Source organism: Falco peregrinus, chromosome 3 (assembly GCF_023634155.1).
Source record: "Falco peregrinus isolate bFalPer1 chromosome 3, bFalPer1.pri, whole genome shotgun sequence".
NCBI lineage: Eukaryota > Metazoa > Chordata > Aves > Falconiformes > Falconidae > Falco > Falco peregrinus.
This window is the reverse complement of record NC_073723.1, coordinates 51,612,199-51,629,115: the sequence shown is the minus strand read 5'-3', so window position 1 is coordinate 51,629,115 and position 16,917 is coordinate 51,612,199. Positions and strand designations below refer to the sequence as shown.

The window sequence follows — 16,917 nt, the reverse complement described above, 5'->3', positions numbered from 1 at the left end:
ACCTGTAAGGTATAGAGAGACAGTTCTTCCAACACTCTATAACTGTCTTTATGATTTCCAGATTGTGTCTGAACACAGCTCTTTTTTGGTGAAAGGCATTCTTCATCAAGAATTCAAGCAATCTGTTAGCTAAAATCTCATCCTTAATACTCCCCTACAATCAATAGGAACAAAAATAAACAGTGACTCCAACGTGAAGATATACACTGTTTTATGAAAGCAAGCAAGTAAATAAGCTATTTTTGAAGTTAATACCTAAAAAAAAAAAAAAAAAAGAAAAGAGTGGACTGATGTAGAAAACTATTTTAAGTGCATAGTAACAAACTCACTCATTCCTTACCAAATACTCACAATAATAAAACAAATGCATTTCACATTTTCTTACTTTGGGAGTGGCTACCGTGGTCCAGGAAAGTATAGTAACTACTGTTTCCACTACCATGTAATGAATCCCTTCACCTCCATTATTTCCAGAAACAACAAGCTGCAGCAATGGACCAAGCCACTGCTTTGCATAAGGTCGGAAAACCTATGAAAAACAGCAGAATCAGTGATCAAGCACAAATTATCCCAACTATTCAATAACCTGTTCTTCAATAATAATTACAGGTAAGACTTCTAAATCAATCTCTTATCACTTTGCTTAACCTCTGAAGCAACAACCACAACAATCTTAAAATAACTTTAAAATAAAAAGTATCCATAACTACATTCCTCACTTCTACTTAGAAACTTTTAACCAAGTATTCACATAAAGTTAATTATTTCACTAGGGCCCACATAATATGGCTCTCATGCAGAAAATCTGTCCCTAAAGGATTTGGAAGAGTATGCCACCCTTCTACCCTTCCATTTCAGACAGCTTTACTAAGAAGGTAGCATTAAGTGGGTGTAAAGTTTCTTCAATTAATTCTGGTATTCAGCGGGTTTGTATTTGGAGTATTTTGGACAGAAACATTATACTCTAAAATCACTGCATAAAATAGGATGAAAACACTTGACTGAAGGATGAGAGTTAGAAAACGTTTCTTCTCAGGCAAAGATCCATTATGCTATCTTAGGTATCTTTCTGCAACTAGAACTTGATTTAAATCAAAGGTTTTCCATAAGTTATCTGTGACCATTCGAAAAAAACATTACATTTGCTCCTCCCAAAAGGCAAATATAATCAACCATGCCTCTTACCCTGTATCAATGAATCAATTACTTATAGTTTACAGAAGACTCACATTGTGGACACCCTCTACTTACAGAAGTAGAGTTTGGGAGAAGAGGTAATAATATTACATTCAAAATACTGGCACTATCTGGAATTTTGGGCCATGAATGCGCTCCCTTTTATCATGACAAACTACTCAATCTGAATGCCCCAAAAGCCTCAGTTGATGGAGTATTTTACCCTGCAAGAGTTACATAGCTGATATTATAATATAACCTGTTAACATACACAGAAAAAAGATAACCAAAAAACTTACTCACATCCTCAGTATTAACAATAAGTTTTGCTATGAAGAGGCGAATATTTAGGGGTACTGATGGGTTTCCTAATTTGCCATGCAGAAATTTCATCCAAAGAGGAAGATCTACTGGAACTGTCCCCTGAAATTTAAAAGAGATGAGCAAAAATCAACTCACTTTTTGGATCAAACAGGCTTACCAAGCCAAAAAGCCCTAAGCTTGAGCCACACAGGTCTCATTATAATATAGCCAAGAAAATTAATAAATGAAGGGATTCAATCATGACTCCCTTTTTGTGGTATAATTAGTGAAAAAATGCCAATGTTTTGGTTAATACTGGCCTCCTCCACTTTGGGTGTGATCTGGTTCCTCTGCATATGTTTAATCAGAGTGGTCATAGAAGTCATACATTCATGTTGGTTGAATTCGTCCATTTCCAGTTCCACCTCATCATTTAAAACCATGTATTCTGTGGGCTCCTGAAAAAAAGTGTTACTATGATTAATAACAACACTGTATTTTCTTTTAAATCATGACAATGTCACGAGTCATTCTGATCTTATCTGTGTTTACAGATTTTACTATATGCTTAGTATGTGCAACAGGGAATACATCAGACACGTTGTTCAGACACCTCCCAAATATATGTACCAGCTGTATACATCTTTTATTTTCTGTGCCAACAGATCTCACTCTGACTGTGCCAACTTCACTACCTGCCGCGCCAGATGTGGCAGCTGTTGGAAGCAGGAAGGATTAGCTGAACTTTACAGAAATTATTTCATTTCATAGTTGAAAGAATGCATTAACACCTTCCACAGGGGGAAAGACCTATTTTTATGTTGTTTCACACCAACTAGTGACCACAGCTACACAGAGTGCATCAGGAAATTGTTTATAGTTAGAAATTACAACATTACTACGCCAAGCAGATAGAAAGTACGTTTCTGATTAACTTCACTGCAGCTATAACACCTCCTTGCTCCAAAACATGGAAACAGTGTATCTTTACCAATGTTAAGTTATTATGACAGATTTTATCTTTGGTGTCTTTAACACTTTAACAAGCTTTTTTTGTTGTTTCATAACAAATACCTATACTATCAGTACTACTTTTGATAAGACACCTCTTGATTGCAGAAGGAACACAATTTTAAGTCTTGGAAGATATTAAATGCTGTTCTTCCAAGAGCAACAGTTAAAATACAAGGTGCCACAACAGAGTGGCATAAAGTGTTTGATGACTTATTCCACGATTTGATACAGCCAGCTTGGTCAAGTGCCTTCAAAGACTAAAAGAAGAGGGAAACGAGGAAACTAGGGGCCTAACAGCAAAACACAACCACCACAGGATACTCCTGAGTGCACACAAAGTTACAAGCCACCTTTTTACAACTCAGGTTGTACTTCCCTCACATTACTCATCTTTAGAAACCCAAGGTAGGGCACTGATTTTCTCCAGCTGTAGACAGTAGAGAGAGGGAAGAAGAAAAACACTCAACAGAACACAGCTGAAGTCCTCTCATCTTCTGGAGGAGCCTATTCTCAATCAAGTAGAACAAATACAGGAGACCAGAAATTTCTCTTTCTCAACCCCAATAAACATATGCAATTGCTAGAAAATATAAAACTTTTCTTCTTCACAGCACTAAATTACCTTTCTCCTGAAAAGAGCACTGCTAGCTGTAACTTCTTGGGAGCTATGAGAGAAACCTTGGACTCCAGTAGAAAAATCAAACTGACTCATTTCCTCACTCAAACTGCTATCCATCATGTATGAGGCAGAAGCCAAATACTTGGGTTCATCTAAATAGGAGAAAGAATAGACCATTAATCAAGGTAATTACAAGAAACAAGCCTTTACTGGCAACTTAAACTTGAGTGGGGTGGGAATTGTTTGTTAGATGAAGTACACTGAACGTTTTTATTTGTTCTGCTACTGCAGAAGCCAATTAGCAACACATCAATGAACACTGTATGGAAGGTAAGAAGTTGGGTTTTTTTCAGTCATAAATTACTTGCATACCCTGACTGCTGTTCCCTGCATCCCTGGCCTCCTTTCTAATAGCAATGTATCGCTTCTTCCTTTCCAAAGGCACCTGAACAGCAAGAAAGAGAAGTTTAAAAATTAATCAAATCTTATATTTACAGTTTATTTACAATTATTTATTTACAGAATTGCCAAATCATCATCAAAACTGTTTAATATAAAGAGAAATCCTATGTCGTAAATTATTATAATAAATGCTACAGAACAGCAGCTAAATTACTTGCTCTTACAGCTGTTTATTAGCAGAGTAAAGTGTGCTAAAAAAGTGTATTAAAGTTATGTGCACTGCAGGTATGTTCTAGATTTCAAGTCTGGATTTCCCTTAGAAAAATGTATTTTAAAACATTAAGAGTACTCCAGTTTTTATTCATCACAGAATCCTCTTTCTCTGTATGTGAGAACTGACCCGGTCTACAGTGACTCCGCTGTCCAAGTCATATTCATTTTTCACTTAGGAACACTGAAGTCCAGAAATTCCACTCACCTCAATTTCTACAGGAAATGTATACTGACGGTTCAGGTCTATCAGATTCTCAAAAATCAGCAAGTTCTGCAAAATTAAGCACACAATAACAATTGCTCTGAACTCATTTTATTTCTTCTAAAAAACAACAGATCGACGTACAATATAGAAGAGAAAACATGCCATATTTTCTAGATCAATACTTTCAAGAAAAAAATTGCTATTCAGCTACTCAGGAATTCACAGTACAGACAACGGGCTTGGTAAAGTATGTATCCCTTATTGAAGTATATTCTGGAGAACTTATATTGAAGTATAAGCACTGGAGAACTTAAATAATAGGTAGATTTTTTTTCTCCTATTTTAGAAAATTGATTGAGAGTGGAAGGAAAACAGGGTAAATGTATCATTACTTCACCCATTCCCAAACAGACAGTAAAACCTTCATCAGCAACTCAAATTGCATGAAGGATGCAAGAAAGTTAGCTATGTGTGACACCTACTGTCTCATTGGGTTTTTTGTTAATATAATTGCATGTCATTCAGGCTTGATTCTTTGATTTATTGCAATCAGGTAAAATCACTTTGTGTCTCATGCTCTGAAAGCCTTCTAAAAGCAACAACACCTCACCTTTTCCGATTTTTCTGTAAAAAGAAAGCCTTGATAAAATTTACTTTCCGTGAAGACACAACTGATAACAGCAATAGCACAATTATATGCTGCACAGTGATACTGTCTCCTCTTCTCCAACAGCTGACTCTCTCCTGCCATGTTTTCTGTAAATGCATCATAGCACGACCTTAAAATACAAACAGCCAAGAAAACACCATCAGAATATTCTTTTCTTTTTTAAGCAGCACAGGAAAGGCCCCAGTCAGAGACCAGTGAATCAACAGAATTTCCAAAAATCTTTACTTTTTAGAGCAGTATCAGATTAAACCATTTCAGACTTCTTCAAGTTCTCTGCAGGCACACTGTGCTGAAATGGAACCATTCTGCAATGACAAAGCCAGCTTCCCCAACCATTTACACACCATTCCTTAATGTCAAAAATACAATGACGGGCCATTTTCAGATAAGACAGAGATATGTTTCAATGCATGCATAAATCTCTCTCATGGTACTTTCCAAGAAAATAAGAAAATATGAATGGACATATATGCTAAGCTATGCTATAGGTTAGCCAGAGAAAACCAGTTTAGATGCAATTTTTTTAAGTCTTTTGCCCATAGTAAAAGATCTGCAAAAAAAAGATTTACAGATCTTCTGCAAATCATAGCCAAGAAATTCTTTAAAAGTCTTCACAGGACATAACAGTATTGTAAAAAAAAAAAAAGAAAAAAAAAGAGCATTTCAGGCATCTTATATTTTTTCAGAATATTAAATAAATTAAATTACATTAATTAGCCTATGTATTCAGTATTAATCTTCTGTTCCTCTCTGCAGTGGTGATTAAACCAAATTATACCTACTGGGTGTGCTGCTGTACAATGAAATATAAATGAAAATCCATCCCATCATCTCATCAATCACATAAGATACCTACCTTACAACACAGAACCATACTTTACATAAAAGCAGGGGTCCTCAAACTTTTTAACCAGGGGGCTGGCGCGCGGATGCAGTGGCAGGCAGTCACCTGCGGCTGCTTGGTTTCCCCCCCAACCCCCGGCGAGGGCGGGGGGGGGGGTGGGGGGGGGTGGGGTGGCAGGGGGCTCTGTAAATACCAGGGGCCGGATTGAGGACCCTGGGGGCCCGTATCCAGCCCGCGGGCCGTAGTTTGAGGACCCCTGCATAAAAGTGTAAGTATACTGAAATAAAAATCGTAAAAACACAAGTTAAACGCCAAGAACCATACTGAAAAGCAAAAATAAAAGCACAAGCTTAAGAAACAGGAAAAAAGAGGCAAAAACTGGAGGCAAAAGTTATTCTGACATAGGATTGTAGTCTATGCTAGAAATCATCCTGTCAATGCAAATTCAATATTGTGCAAATTCCATTTTTATTTAAAACCAAAAGCTACATTCAGATTACATTTATCCTTGAACAAATTAATCTTCTGCTTTAGATAGCATACTTAAAAAGTGTATTTGCCCAAAACCTAATTAGAAGTTAAAAAGGAGTAAAACAAATAATAGTCTTACTTTATTAGTGTCTTGGTAAGTTCATTTCCTTCTACGCTTACGGAGCCACAGTAAGCTTGGTTAATTTTAGAGTCCTTGGAGTAAACTTCCTCTTTCGAAAGTCGTGCATACATCACTTCTAGCAGCTTGTAATACCCCATTTTCTTGGTAACTTGTGTATCAAAAGTATATTCATTGAACTGGAAACAAAAAAGCAACATCTCAGAAAGATTTCCTGGATCCTGCCTTTCCTAAGTAGCTCCACAGTTACTCTAGTTTCTAATAAACAACCTTCAGCTTACTTCTATCTTCTAAACCAGAGAAATAATAAAAGACTAACAGATACTGAGTTCCTGTGTAATGCAGTTATTAAAACAATGTTGACCCGCTCTTTATTAGGTGAGCTGTCTTAACTACAATTGGCCTAAATCATTATAGTGATATTGGAGTAAAATAAGCAAAACACGAAGTAATGGCTCAGACTCATGACACCTCTACCTGTCACCATGCCGGGTATCATTCATGAGTTTCTTCATGCACCTCACTTTGGTGCCAACATTTACAGCAGCAGAAACATGGTGGGGGTAACTCTATGTAAGTCTTCATTTTAGCATTTTATTTCAAATAACTATCACTACACTTGGATCATTTCAGCATCTTGTTCGTCCTGCTGCCTTTAAACAGCTGCATCAACAAAACCATGGGAATAAAGAACTACGGCAAGAGCAAAGACCTTCTCTGACAACAAAATCATTGCATGTAACTATACTCTAAATTGGAGGATAGCCTATAAATAGAGAAAGGAAGATCTGTCCTCCTAATCCCTTGCTGAGGGATCTTTGCAATGATTAGAAGATTTATTTCTTTCTATAAAGGTAAGGCACCCAAATTTAAAAGCTTTCATTAGGAAGGCTGATTATCTCTCCCCTACAACGCAGTAACAGGCTACAATTTTATACAGCTTTCATATTTCAAAGTTAGAATGGGGGATTGCTTTTGACAAAACTTCAGATCCCTTTATATATATATATGTATAGGTAACATTCCAGCTCCAATCTTTATACACAGTAGATACGCAAACATATGTTTACTTCAAAAGAAGTGCTGGGGAATAAAGAAAAGTTTCCCAGTAATAAGCTATATAATTGGCACAAACTTCTGCTCCAAGATACAGAAACTGGAAAGCAAATGGTTTCAATTAGTGTTTCCCTCAGAGTTAAGCAAAATGTATATACCAACACCAATTTTATTAGGCCTTCCCCAACCCTAAAACAAACAAACAAACAAACAAAAGTAATTCATACCTTTATAAACCTGGAATTAAGTGTATCCATAGCCTGTACTATAATCTTGCCAAAGAATTCTCTCAGTGCATCCAAGCTGCAGTGCCACAAAAGAGTGAGAAGGGAGCGATCCAGAAATGCTTGACGAGTAGTATTTGAACTAAGTTCTTCACTCCGGAACATTTTGTGAACAGTGTCCAACAGTATCACTTGTTTGTCAGTGGTGCTCCTAAAAAACCCAGAAATCTGAAGATGAAAACTGTTTTACCAGACTCCAATGATGTCTCAGACCCCTGTGACATTTAAAATTTTTATTGTCTGTATCCATACCCTCTTGGGCTATCATCCTACACAACATGCAAGATCCGGTTGAACTGCCACTTACTGTGGAGGTCTCCAAAGAAAATCTCAGTTTCTTACTCTGCAACAGATGGTAAACTTGTTTGTGTATCTTTGTTAGTTTAATCCAAAAGCAATCATTAGCTTTCTCAGTTCCTTTTCACTGACCAATCAAAACCAAAAAAATAACATTTATGTGGTACACATGAAGGATGGAGGCAAAAAGGAAGGAACAAAAGGAGACTTCACAGTTATTAGGTCTTTCTGTGGCTTATCAAGTGTTCCACTAGTACACGAACTAATATTCTAAATAATTTTATAGAAGTTAGAATTTCAAAAAAAGGATTTGGGCATAAGGTAAATGACTTTGTCCAGGGAACTACATGCTCCAGAACAGTTACTACTTAATAGCCCATCATGAATTGGACTGTTTGGTTTGGAAGAGACTGAAGACTCCTGTGGACAAGAGCACGTCTGCATCTATGATTTACTACCCTTGAAATATTCAAATATATAAACATGCTGTTCTATTTTCAAAGAGGTTGAACAAAGTAATTCACTGTCAGTTTAAGTGCTATCAACTTAAGTGATCATATGGTTATACAGGTATAGCAAATATAGATATCACAAACAATTACTATCTTCAACTGAAATCTGCCAGAACAAGCTAATTTACAGAAGAATTTACAAAATTTGCCCAGGCATTGGAAGTGTTATCTGAAAATTGGTGCCACTTGTTCATACCTCAGAAACATTTTAGAAATGTGAAGACAAAACCGAAATCTGAATTAAAACCATGATGTAAAACTTTATAATGTAAATCATCATTATTACAAGGACAACATAATAAAGGAAGCAAATTATTTAATGAGAACAGGTACAAAATCCAATAGACTAAACTCACCTTCTGGCAATTCTTTTGAAGCTGGATTGAAATAAGTCCTCCATGAAATGTCTGTGGTCCCTACAAAGAAGTTCTGTCATCAACTGCAACAACACTGGACTCTGAGACAATTCTAATGCATCTAAAAACTGAAAAAGAAGTAATGCATAACTAAGGAGCCACATGGGATCAAATAAATCTAATTATGTAACTATTTTTCAATACTGATCAGAAGCAGATGCATGTGTTCAAATGTGTATCTCTGCATTAAACTTCTGGATAAAGACATAACTCACAAACAGAAAAGGTGATTTCCTCATGTGAACTCGGGGTCTCTCTTTAATTCCAGACCTTGTGAAACACTGTTTATAGACATAGTTCACTTAGGCTTCTATTTACATGTTTTTTAAAAACACTGACCTTCTTAGTGCAGTCTACATAGTTACTGTGTCTCAAGGTTCCTTTGGGAAACTCATCAGACCTCATGGGAAAATTGAAAGCTACGAGTTGATCAAGAGCATTCTTAAGGTCATCAAGTTTTTCTCCAGTCAAATTAGTGAAGAACGGGAGTATTATCACTGCTTGGCCCTGGAGGAAAAAAAAAAATAATAATGCAGTTTCACACTAAAAAACACCTGATTACTCTCTTAAATATGAAGCAAGCTGAATAGGACCACAAAATAGCAGCAGTGGCTGTGCTTACTGATTCAATAGCTCAGTGCACTGATAAAGGTAAGTTATGTAGCAGCTCATCTTTCAGGTGCTAGTTCAGAAAACACCTTTGGTCACTGCTGAATGAAAGTTAAAAGCTAATTAATATCTCATGGCTGACATGGCTATGAATAAGACCTCATTGCTCTTCTAAGCAAGCATCCATTCTCACACAAGTCGATGATTTAATGTAATGTGTGGCAGCTAAAGTAAGATCCTAAACTTTATTTATTTTGAATGCACAGGAAAGTACAAAGCACTGTCTAGCAAAAGAGAGGCTGGCAGAGCAGCAACTGTGCAAAGCTGTTTCATAAGTACAAAATTTTTAATCTTCTATTCAAACGTTATGCTCCAGCATCTTCCAGTTTTAGTATGCAGTACATTATCTCTTGCTCCTGGCCAAGCCACACACAGCAGTTAATCCATTAATACCGGTCTTGTACTTGCAGACACGGACATTAAACTCATGGCCCATGTTTGCAATTTGATCCGTAGGAAATGCCACTCCTTGCTAAAAGCCTGATTAGCTGTCATTTCTCAAATGAACACTTTAGAATTCTAAACAATTTGCAACTGACAGTAATTTTTTTTGCCTTTCATCTGGTCAGGAAGAAAAAGAACACCTAAAACCAAAACATGACATCTGTGGCACTGCCTTCTGTCTGAAGAACAAAAAAGGATGATTTACAATTTTTAGGATGTTGAACAGGAGATTAAAAACCAGAAGTGGTCCATGTTATGTGCATATTAATGTAAAATTTAATCCAAATAACAGAATTTCATGAACAACTAACATTCTAATCTGGGGACAGCAGGGAAGCCACTGAAGTGAACAATTTACCTTAAGATTTAAGCCTAAATTCTGATCAGTAAGTAGACTAATATAGGTATTAAAAACAGCTGTAAATGCTTCATGATTGGTATTGAAAGAAACTGAAGAGTCAATCTGGAATGACAGAAGAAATAAAAACATTAAGAATTTTTTTTTCAAAGTAGTTAAAGAGATCATTGTATTAATGAACAATTAAAAAAACCCGTAAGTTATAGAATTGTTTATTTCCAAAACCTCACTGAATTAACAGAAAGCACATACAGTGATTTTGGTTTTAAAAAGACTATCAAAAAGAATTCTAAAAGCTCCTACACAGTACAAGCAAAATCATAATGTTGAATATTTTTCAGTTTAAAAAAAAAAATAAAATTAAGCTCCCTCTCAAAGCCAGATTTCCTACTAGTCACTTCACTGCCAGCTAATACAGCAATACAGCTCCCATTCTGTGTCCTAACACATACCTTTAAAACAATTCAAGTTTAAAATAATTATTTATAAAAAAACCCCAACCTCTCAATAAGTGATCTTTGTGTGTATTTGTGTACAGGTACTTTTACAAGTTCCTAAAAAATCCCAATAGGATAAAGGAGATATATCATGTTTTCAAAATGGAGAAAGAAAAAAGACCAAAACCCCAATGCAAGAGAAATTAAAGGTCTATAAAATAAAAATATTTCTGCAGTATGTTGATATGGGTAGAACTCCTCAATTATGACTTTCTGGATGCCTACATAAAAGAATGTTATCAAAGGCTGCTCTGTTTCAAGGTTTACTGTCTGCACTTGTAGCAATTCTCTAAACAGAGAAGAGGCAGCTAAAACATGACAAAAGTTAAAAAAAAAATACCCAAAAAACAAAACAAAGGAGGGGGGAGTGCGGGGGGAAGAAAAGAGCAAAATCTAGTAATTTCTGCCCATCCAAATATTTTTTGTACTTTGCAAATAAAAACAAAATCAGATTCTGATATTCTCCAAATTTCTTCTCCCCCCCCCCTCCCGCCCTGAAACATAAAACATTAGAATGAAATAGCATTTAAAACAAGATAAAAGTCCTACAGAATTAGAAGAGTTACCTGGATTTTATGAAGCAATGCATACCTGCAGAACTTTTGCCAGCAGAGTCAAGACTGCCATCTTGCTCTCGGGAGCCGAATCTTTGGCCCACCAGCTGTCAAGTTTCTCCCAGTTTCTTAGTACAGCTGTGACCAGTTTCATCCCTTGCTGCTTACGTACAGCACGATCCCTAAAACTCTGATCTAACATGCCATTCAAAATGCTACCAACCTGGAAGAAAAAGCAACAGGTAGATTCTTGCATTCCAAATGAAAGTAGGATAGTATCTCTTCATAAAAAAGCATCACATAGCAATGCTAGATTTAAATCTCAAAAAGATAGAGAGGAAATCTTTCTGCAGAAATTAAAAGCACACACTTTTCAAAAAAAAAAAAGAGACTTCCACCCAATTTACCTGTTTCATTCAGAGTACAACACAGCAATTCCTTCCCATACCTTTTGTGTGAATATGGAGAAATAAATGACAATCCAGAACACTTGAAAATTTTAGTGTAAAGCTGAGAAACAGGAGAAATAGCACATAAGCTAACTTATCTGCATGCATTTCAAAAAGAAAAATAAACCACAGCATACTAGATATGAATTAAGTATGCTTCAGTCTCCTTTCTTCAAAAACCAATGGTCACTGACTTCCAAACCTGAATTCTGCATTCTCCTTTTGAATAGTTGGCAACCACCTAACAAACTGGATTAATGTTATCAACCTTGTGATTTCACCAGATATGGATGGGTACAGTAAAATAAACATTTTTTCTTCCTGTACATCACAAATGCATAAAACTACAGAAGAGATATCTTATCAAATGTCATCCATAATGTATTGTTCGAAAAAAAAGTCAGGCAAAGAACTGCCGACAATAGGAAACGGTCCGCAAGTATGACCGATTTTCCTATTTACCTTAATTAAATTCATGAAGTGAAAACTTTTAACACTATTGCCAGATGTAGCCAGTGTAAATTAGTAGCCTATCATTTATCAGAGACACTTTTTTAAAAGTATATCTATTGTGGCATCCTCTGTATGGGAAACACTACAAAGTCATCACAAGAACCAGCTGTTTGAAAGAAGTATACATCCTTCTACAATTAAATTAATTTCTGGAATCACAAAAAATTATGCTTCCAGTTATAAAAATGTTACTTAGAAGCAACACCTTTAAGCATAACATCTTGGATTAAAGAAGGTCCAAATATTTTTAAAAGGATGATCACTTTTCCTGAACATCTTTTTAAACAAAAGGGGAAGTGGACTTTTGATCTGTCTTTCTGACCCTCCTGTTTGTCAGGAGCACCGAAAGAAGTCTTCTCAGTTATCACACATTTCTTCTGTGGAACTGACAGTGAGCTCCACATTAGTAAGTAGTGTGGACCAACAGGAGAAAATCTGTTAAGCAAAACAAGTGGTGTTGAGACTGACCCCATGACAACTACCCTGTATTTATTTCACATGGAAGGTTGTGTGTGCATATGTGTATGCAATTCTTTTTAATACTTTGATGTAGCTCTGCTCTAGTCCTGTGAACTAAACACCCATTAGTGGTTGGAGTTCATTTTCCAGTTTACTTTTACCTCAAAAAAAATCCAGTCCACATGCTCTGAAACCACTCTGCAATGAAAATCAATGCACAGCAAATGGGAACAACCAGACTTGCTTTGAAAGGGCACACTTGATCTGAAGTACTATGCAAAAGAAGTCTGAAATTCATAGATTTCAGAGGTAAGCACTTCCTGTTCAGTTTAACATGAGATGACAGATAACAAAAGTTATGTCAGGTTGCCAGAGACCATGAAGGTAGCACCAGTAGGCCATGAAAAATAAAATAAAATTTAAAAAAAAGTATTTATCAATGCAATGCTGTCCCCAAAGTGCAACCAAGCACACTTTTCCCCCACTACATACTACATCCACCTACAATAACAACAACAAAATCGTTACTTCTAACATTTCCATTTGACTTTGTCCTTTTAAAAAAAGTCATCCAATACCATTTGGGGATTGCTGACAGATGATTCCATAAGTGGGACTATGATGACATCCAGGTTTTTCAGCAGCTGTTGATTGATGGTTTCTGAGAACAGGCTGTAGAAATACTGTCCATGAGAGAAACTGATCAGGTTCTCCTGGGATGCTCCCGATAGTGGCACAGATAACACTACTGTGTTCAACAGCAGACTTACTAGCTCCTCACACTGTGAAAATTAAGGTATAGACACAAAATTATTTCAAGCACATTCAATTTCCTTCATTTCTTAGAAAACAACATGAATTTTTTGAAGTCCCATCCCAAAGTGTTTTATGTTACCAGAAAGCACAAAAATAAAGCACAAACGGAACAGTGAAATGCTTATTATCTACAGTTGTCACTCAAGCCAGAGAATCACTACAGCTCCTCTGCAGGAATACGAATGAAACATCAGCCCCTTCTACCCAAAATATGGGTAGAAGACTATTGCTGATGCGTATTAAATGATTGAGTATTAAAACTGGAGAACCATATCCTACCTGGTCATCAATAGCAAAGGCTAGCTGCAGGAGTCCATCAGCTAATTGCTTACTGCTGATGTCTAACGATGGAACAGATATCCTTTCACCCCTAGGTGCAATGCCTTTATAAACAACTGAGAGAAGCTTAGAGCCAACTGAGAAATGAGACTCTTTATCCTATGGAAATAGACAAACAAACAAGTGACAATTAATATAAGCTGAAAAAAATAACATAAAGACCCTTCCAATCCACCTGGATAGCTAATGAAAACACTTTAACTCCAGGTCATTTTCATATAAAGCTATGCAAATATACCATGCCAAGACACCTTTCCAACTGAGGAACCAGATTTTTAAGGAGACAACCCTGTTGTATACAAAGTTCAGAAAACGAATAGTAATTTGAAAATCTTCAAAAGGTTCTGATCATCTCTCAAATTTTTTTTTCAGGTAACACCATTATTACAGCAATAAAAGGAACCGTTTGGTCAAAACAGGCGGACCGCAAAAGGTAAACCATGCGGCTCCTTGAATATCACCATCCTACAATCACAGCTCTAGTTTTTGTTTAGACATAGAAGATGGATGCCAAACGCCACAGAAATGAAATATTTTGTTACTTCTTAAATATAGCTTTGTTCACCAGTAGGCAAATTCTCTCAGTCCTTGTGGCTGTTGCATAGCCTGCTTTCCTTCAATTGCCCAAAGTAAAATAGAGATTTACTACAATCAGAAACTTAGTAGAAAGAATTTGAATAATATAACCTAGATCCCCACCCCCCAACTGCTCTCTGTTCTGTTGTCCTGCAACTCATACCCACTATATTGCTTCTGATCAGCCAGAAGGTATTCCTTTTGTAGTTTCCCTTTCCCTCATCACTTTGCATGTTCTCTGTTTAAAGATTGTTGAAAAATGCCTCCCTTTATAGGATAGTAAAAACTTATTTTTTGAGCTTTCAGTCTTGTGAAGCTCACTAAAAGGAAGTTTTAGGTAGATTCTGGTTGCTTCCAGGCCCTGGAAATTGGAAAGACAGACATAATTATGAAGAATGCTCAAATCTCAAGACTGTGCTACTCATGTTTGTGGAATAAACATAAAGCATTTATTTCTGATCCCTCTCAACATCAGCTCTTCACTGTTGATTTTACACAACTTCATCTGATCTGTTCTGATTTCATACTGGCCTTTTACACAGGAAAAGCCCTTTATTGTATATAAATATTCACCACTATCTTCTGGATAAACAATTACCTGATTGTGAAGAACAGAATGAAGCAGGCCAGATTTCTGGAGTTGCTTGCAGGCAGAAAGGACAGCAGTAAACCTAACTCGATCAAAACGTGCGTCTGAATTAAACAGATCAACAGAACAAAGGTCCTCAAGGCTAATGAGAAAAGAGAAGCAATAACATCACATTGGTGGGGAGCAACATGTGCAACCATACACAACATTATTTTCTTCCCATTTTTCATGGTGACTGGCATTTGTTCTGGATTCATGCTTACCAGAAAGCCCTTACCTCTGTGGTGTGATTGTTCTTTTTATGCACAGTTTCAAAGATTCCTTAAAGGGAGATTTCATCAAAGCTTTCATGAGTCTTACTGAGATATCTGGGAGATTTTTCATGACTTGCGCATCAGCTGTGTTAAAGCCTACATGTGATGGATCACATACTGTCATCACCACAAGCTCTACAAGGCTTGCATTAAGCAGTTCCTTCTCAAGTAGCTAGAAAGAATAAAATATTAAATAAAAGCTTTATTAAAAAATTAAATTTAGATATCTCTATTTTATTCTTTATAACTTATCATTAGCCCTTCTATCTAAAATGAAACCAAACATGGAACACTAATTATTCTTCACTACGTAACATTCTCCTTCTCTATGAAATGTCATGACTGTCAATCAATCGTGCTAATACAAAGAAATTAAGTATCTATAAAAATATACATAGGATATACGCAACCTCAAACTGCACATAAGATCTTTTAAGTCCACACAGGCCTGCTTCAGTCTTATACACCTGTAACTACCTTGAAATACAGATGTGCACCTCTGTGCACGCTATTAGAGACTTACTGAGAACAGGAGAAAATTACAGTCTGAGAACTAAAGTTGGCACTGCAAATTTCTTAAGAGACTCATAAGTACTACACTTTATATAGTTAAATAGTTTATCTTGCATCAAAGCTAAGCAAATGGAGATACCTGAACATCTATACTGAATTCAAGAAAGAATTGCCATAATCTGCCTTTCAAGCAGCTATCACCTCTACACATTTAAGGCCATCAGGAATCATACAGGAAATACTCACTACAAGCCCTCCACACAAAACAACACAGTCAACATACAGGAATCTCACAATCAATGTACAACTGGATTATACAAGAAATAATTCCTCTGACCAAAACTAGATCACACACTAAAATTCAACTGTGCAATACAATTCTTTTCATTTACATGTGAAGACTAACAGTTTGCGATGCTTAGTCATCAACTTAAATTAAAACATCACTAAAGATGATGTTCTACAGTGAACTAACCTCACAATGAAAACACAAATCTGTAAGTGTTAAATCTGTACCTTTCATCTGTTACAGATTTCAGTGCCTACCTTCCAGAAATCCTGCTGGCACGTTTCCAGGATCATGGTGACAAACTCCATGATTCGGACTATAACGGTACACTTGCTGTAATTATACATGTCCCTCTCTTGTGGGCTGAACATGCTGCCTTTTGAACTGCAACCAAAGCACTGCTCTGCTGCGTAGATATCATGCAAAGCAATTGTTTCAAGGAAGAACTGCATAGCTTCCAAGAATGAGGATCTTTCATTTACACCTAAGAAGAATCATACTAAGTTGAAAGGATAAGGCAGCTCTCAACTTTTAAATATATTATTTTCTGTTTGGAAGAAAACAGTCTAACCGAGATAACAATCAGAAAGCCACCATGTCACATCAGTGTTTTCCTAAAAGTCCTATGCCAGTTCCAAATATTAACATTCTGTGCAGTGAAGGGCAGCTTTCTACTTACTTGATCATTACAAGCACTTATTAATGATGATGATGACTTAGGCTCATATAAGAAAATTTTAAAATCCTAGTTTTGAATAATTACGCCCTATGCTAACTGCATCCAACAATGATCTTACAGTATTGTTTTAAACCAAGACAGAGATGACACTGACAGACATTACCTGGAACTTGTACAA

The 16,917-nt window shown here is 36.3% G+C and overlaps 1 protein-coding gene across 2 annotated transcripts in view; it reads right to left on the bottom strand.

Moving 5' to 3' along the window:
- PRKDC (protein kinase, DNA-activated, catalytic subunit) overlaps positions 1-16,917 on the bottom strand; it is an 81,572-nt gene that overhangs the window by 38,578 nt on the left and 26,077 nt on the right. For both annotated transcript variants that reach the window (XM_013302401.3, XM_055799067.1), the window contains exons 32-50: positions 16,318-16,544; positions 15,222-15,430; positions 14,954-15,086; positions 13,720-13,878; positions 13,203-13,406; positions 11,241-11,426; positions 10,153-10,257; positions 9,021-9,188; positions 8,622-8,749; positions 7,400-7,607; positions 6,117-6,295; positions 4,603-4,771; positions 3,993-4,058; positions 3,485-3,557; positions 3,116-3,264; positions 1,800-1,937; positions 1,480-1,599; positions 386-529; positions 3-154 (exon numbers count right to left, since the gene is read on the bottom strand). In XM_013302401.3, the coding sequence (XP_013157855.3) occupies positions 3-154; positions 386-529; positions 1,480-1,599; positions 1,800-1,937; positions 3,116-3,264; positions 3,485-3,557; positions 3,993-4,058; positions 4,603-4,771; positions 6,117-6,295; positions 7,400-7,607; positions 8,622-8,749; positions 9,021-9,188; positions 10,153-10,257; positions 11,241-11,426; positions 13,203-13,406; positions 13,720-13,878; positions 14,954-15,086; positions 15,222-15,430; positions 16,318-16,544 (2,917 nt within the window). The remainder of the gene's footprint in view (positions 1-2; positions 155-385; positions 530-1,479; positions 1,600-1,799; positions 1,938-3,115; positions 3,265-3,484; positions 3,558-3,992; positions 4,059-4,602; positions 4,772-6,116; positions 6,296-7,399; positions 7,608-8,621; positions 8,750-9,020; positions 9,189-10,152; positions 10,258-11,240; positions 11,427-13,202; positions 13,407-13,719; positions 13,879-14,953; positions 15,087-15,221; positions 15,431-16,317; positions 16,545-16,917) is intronic.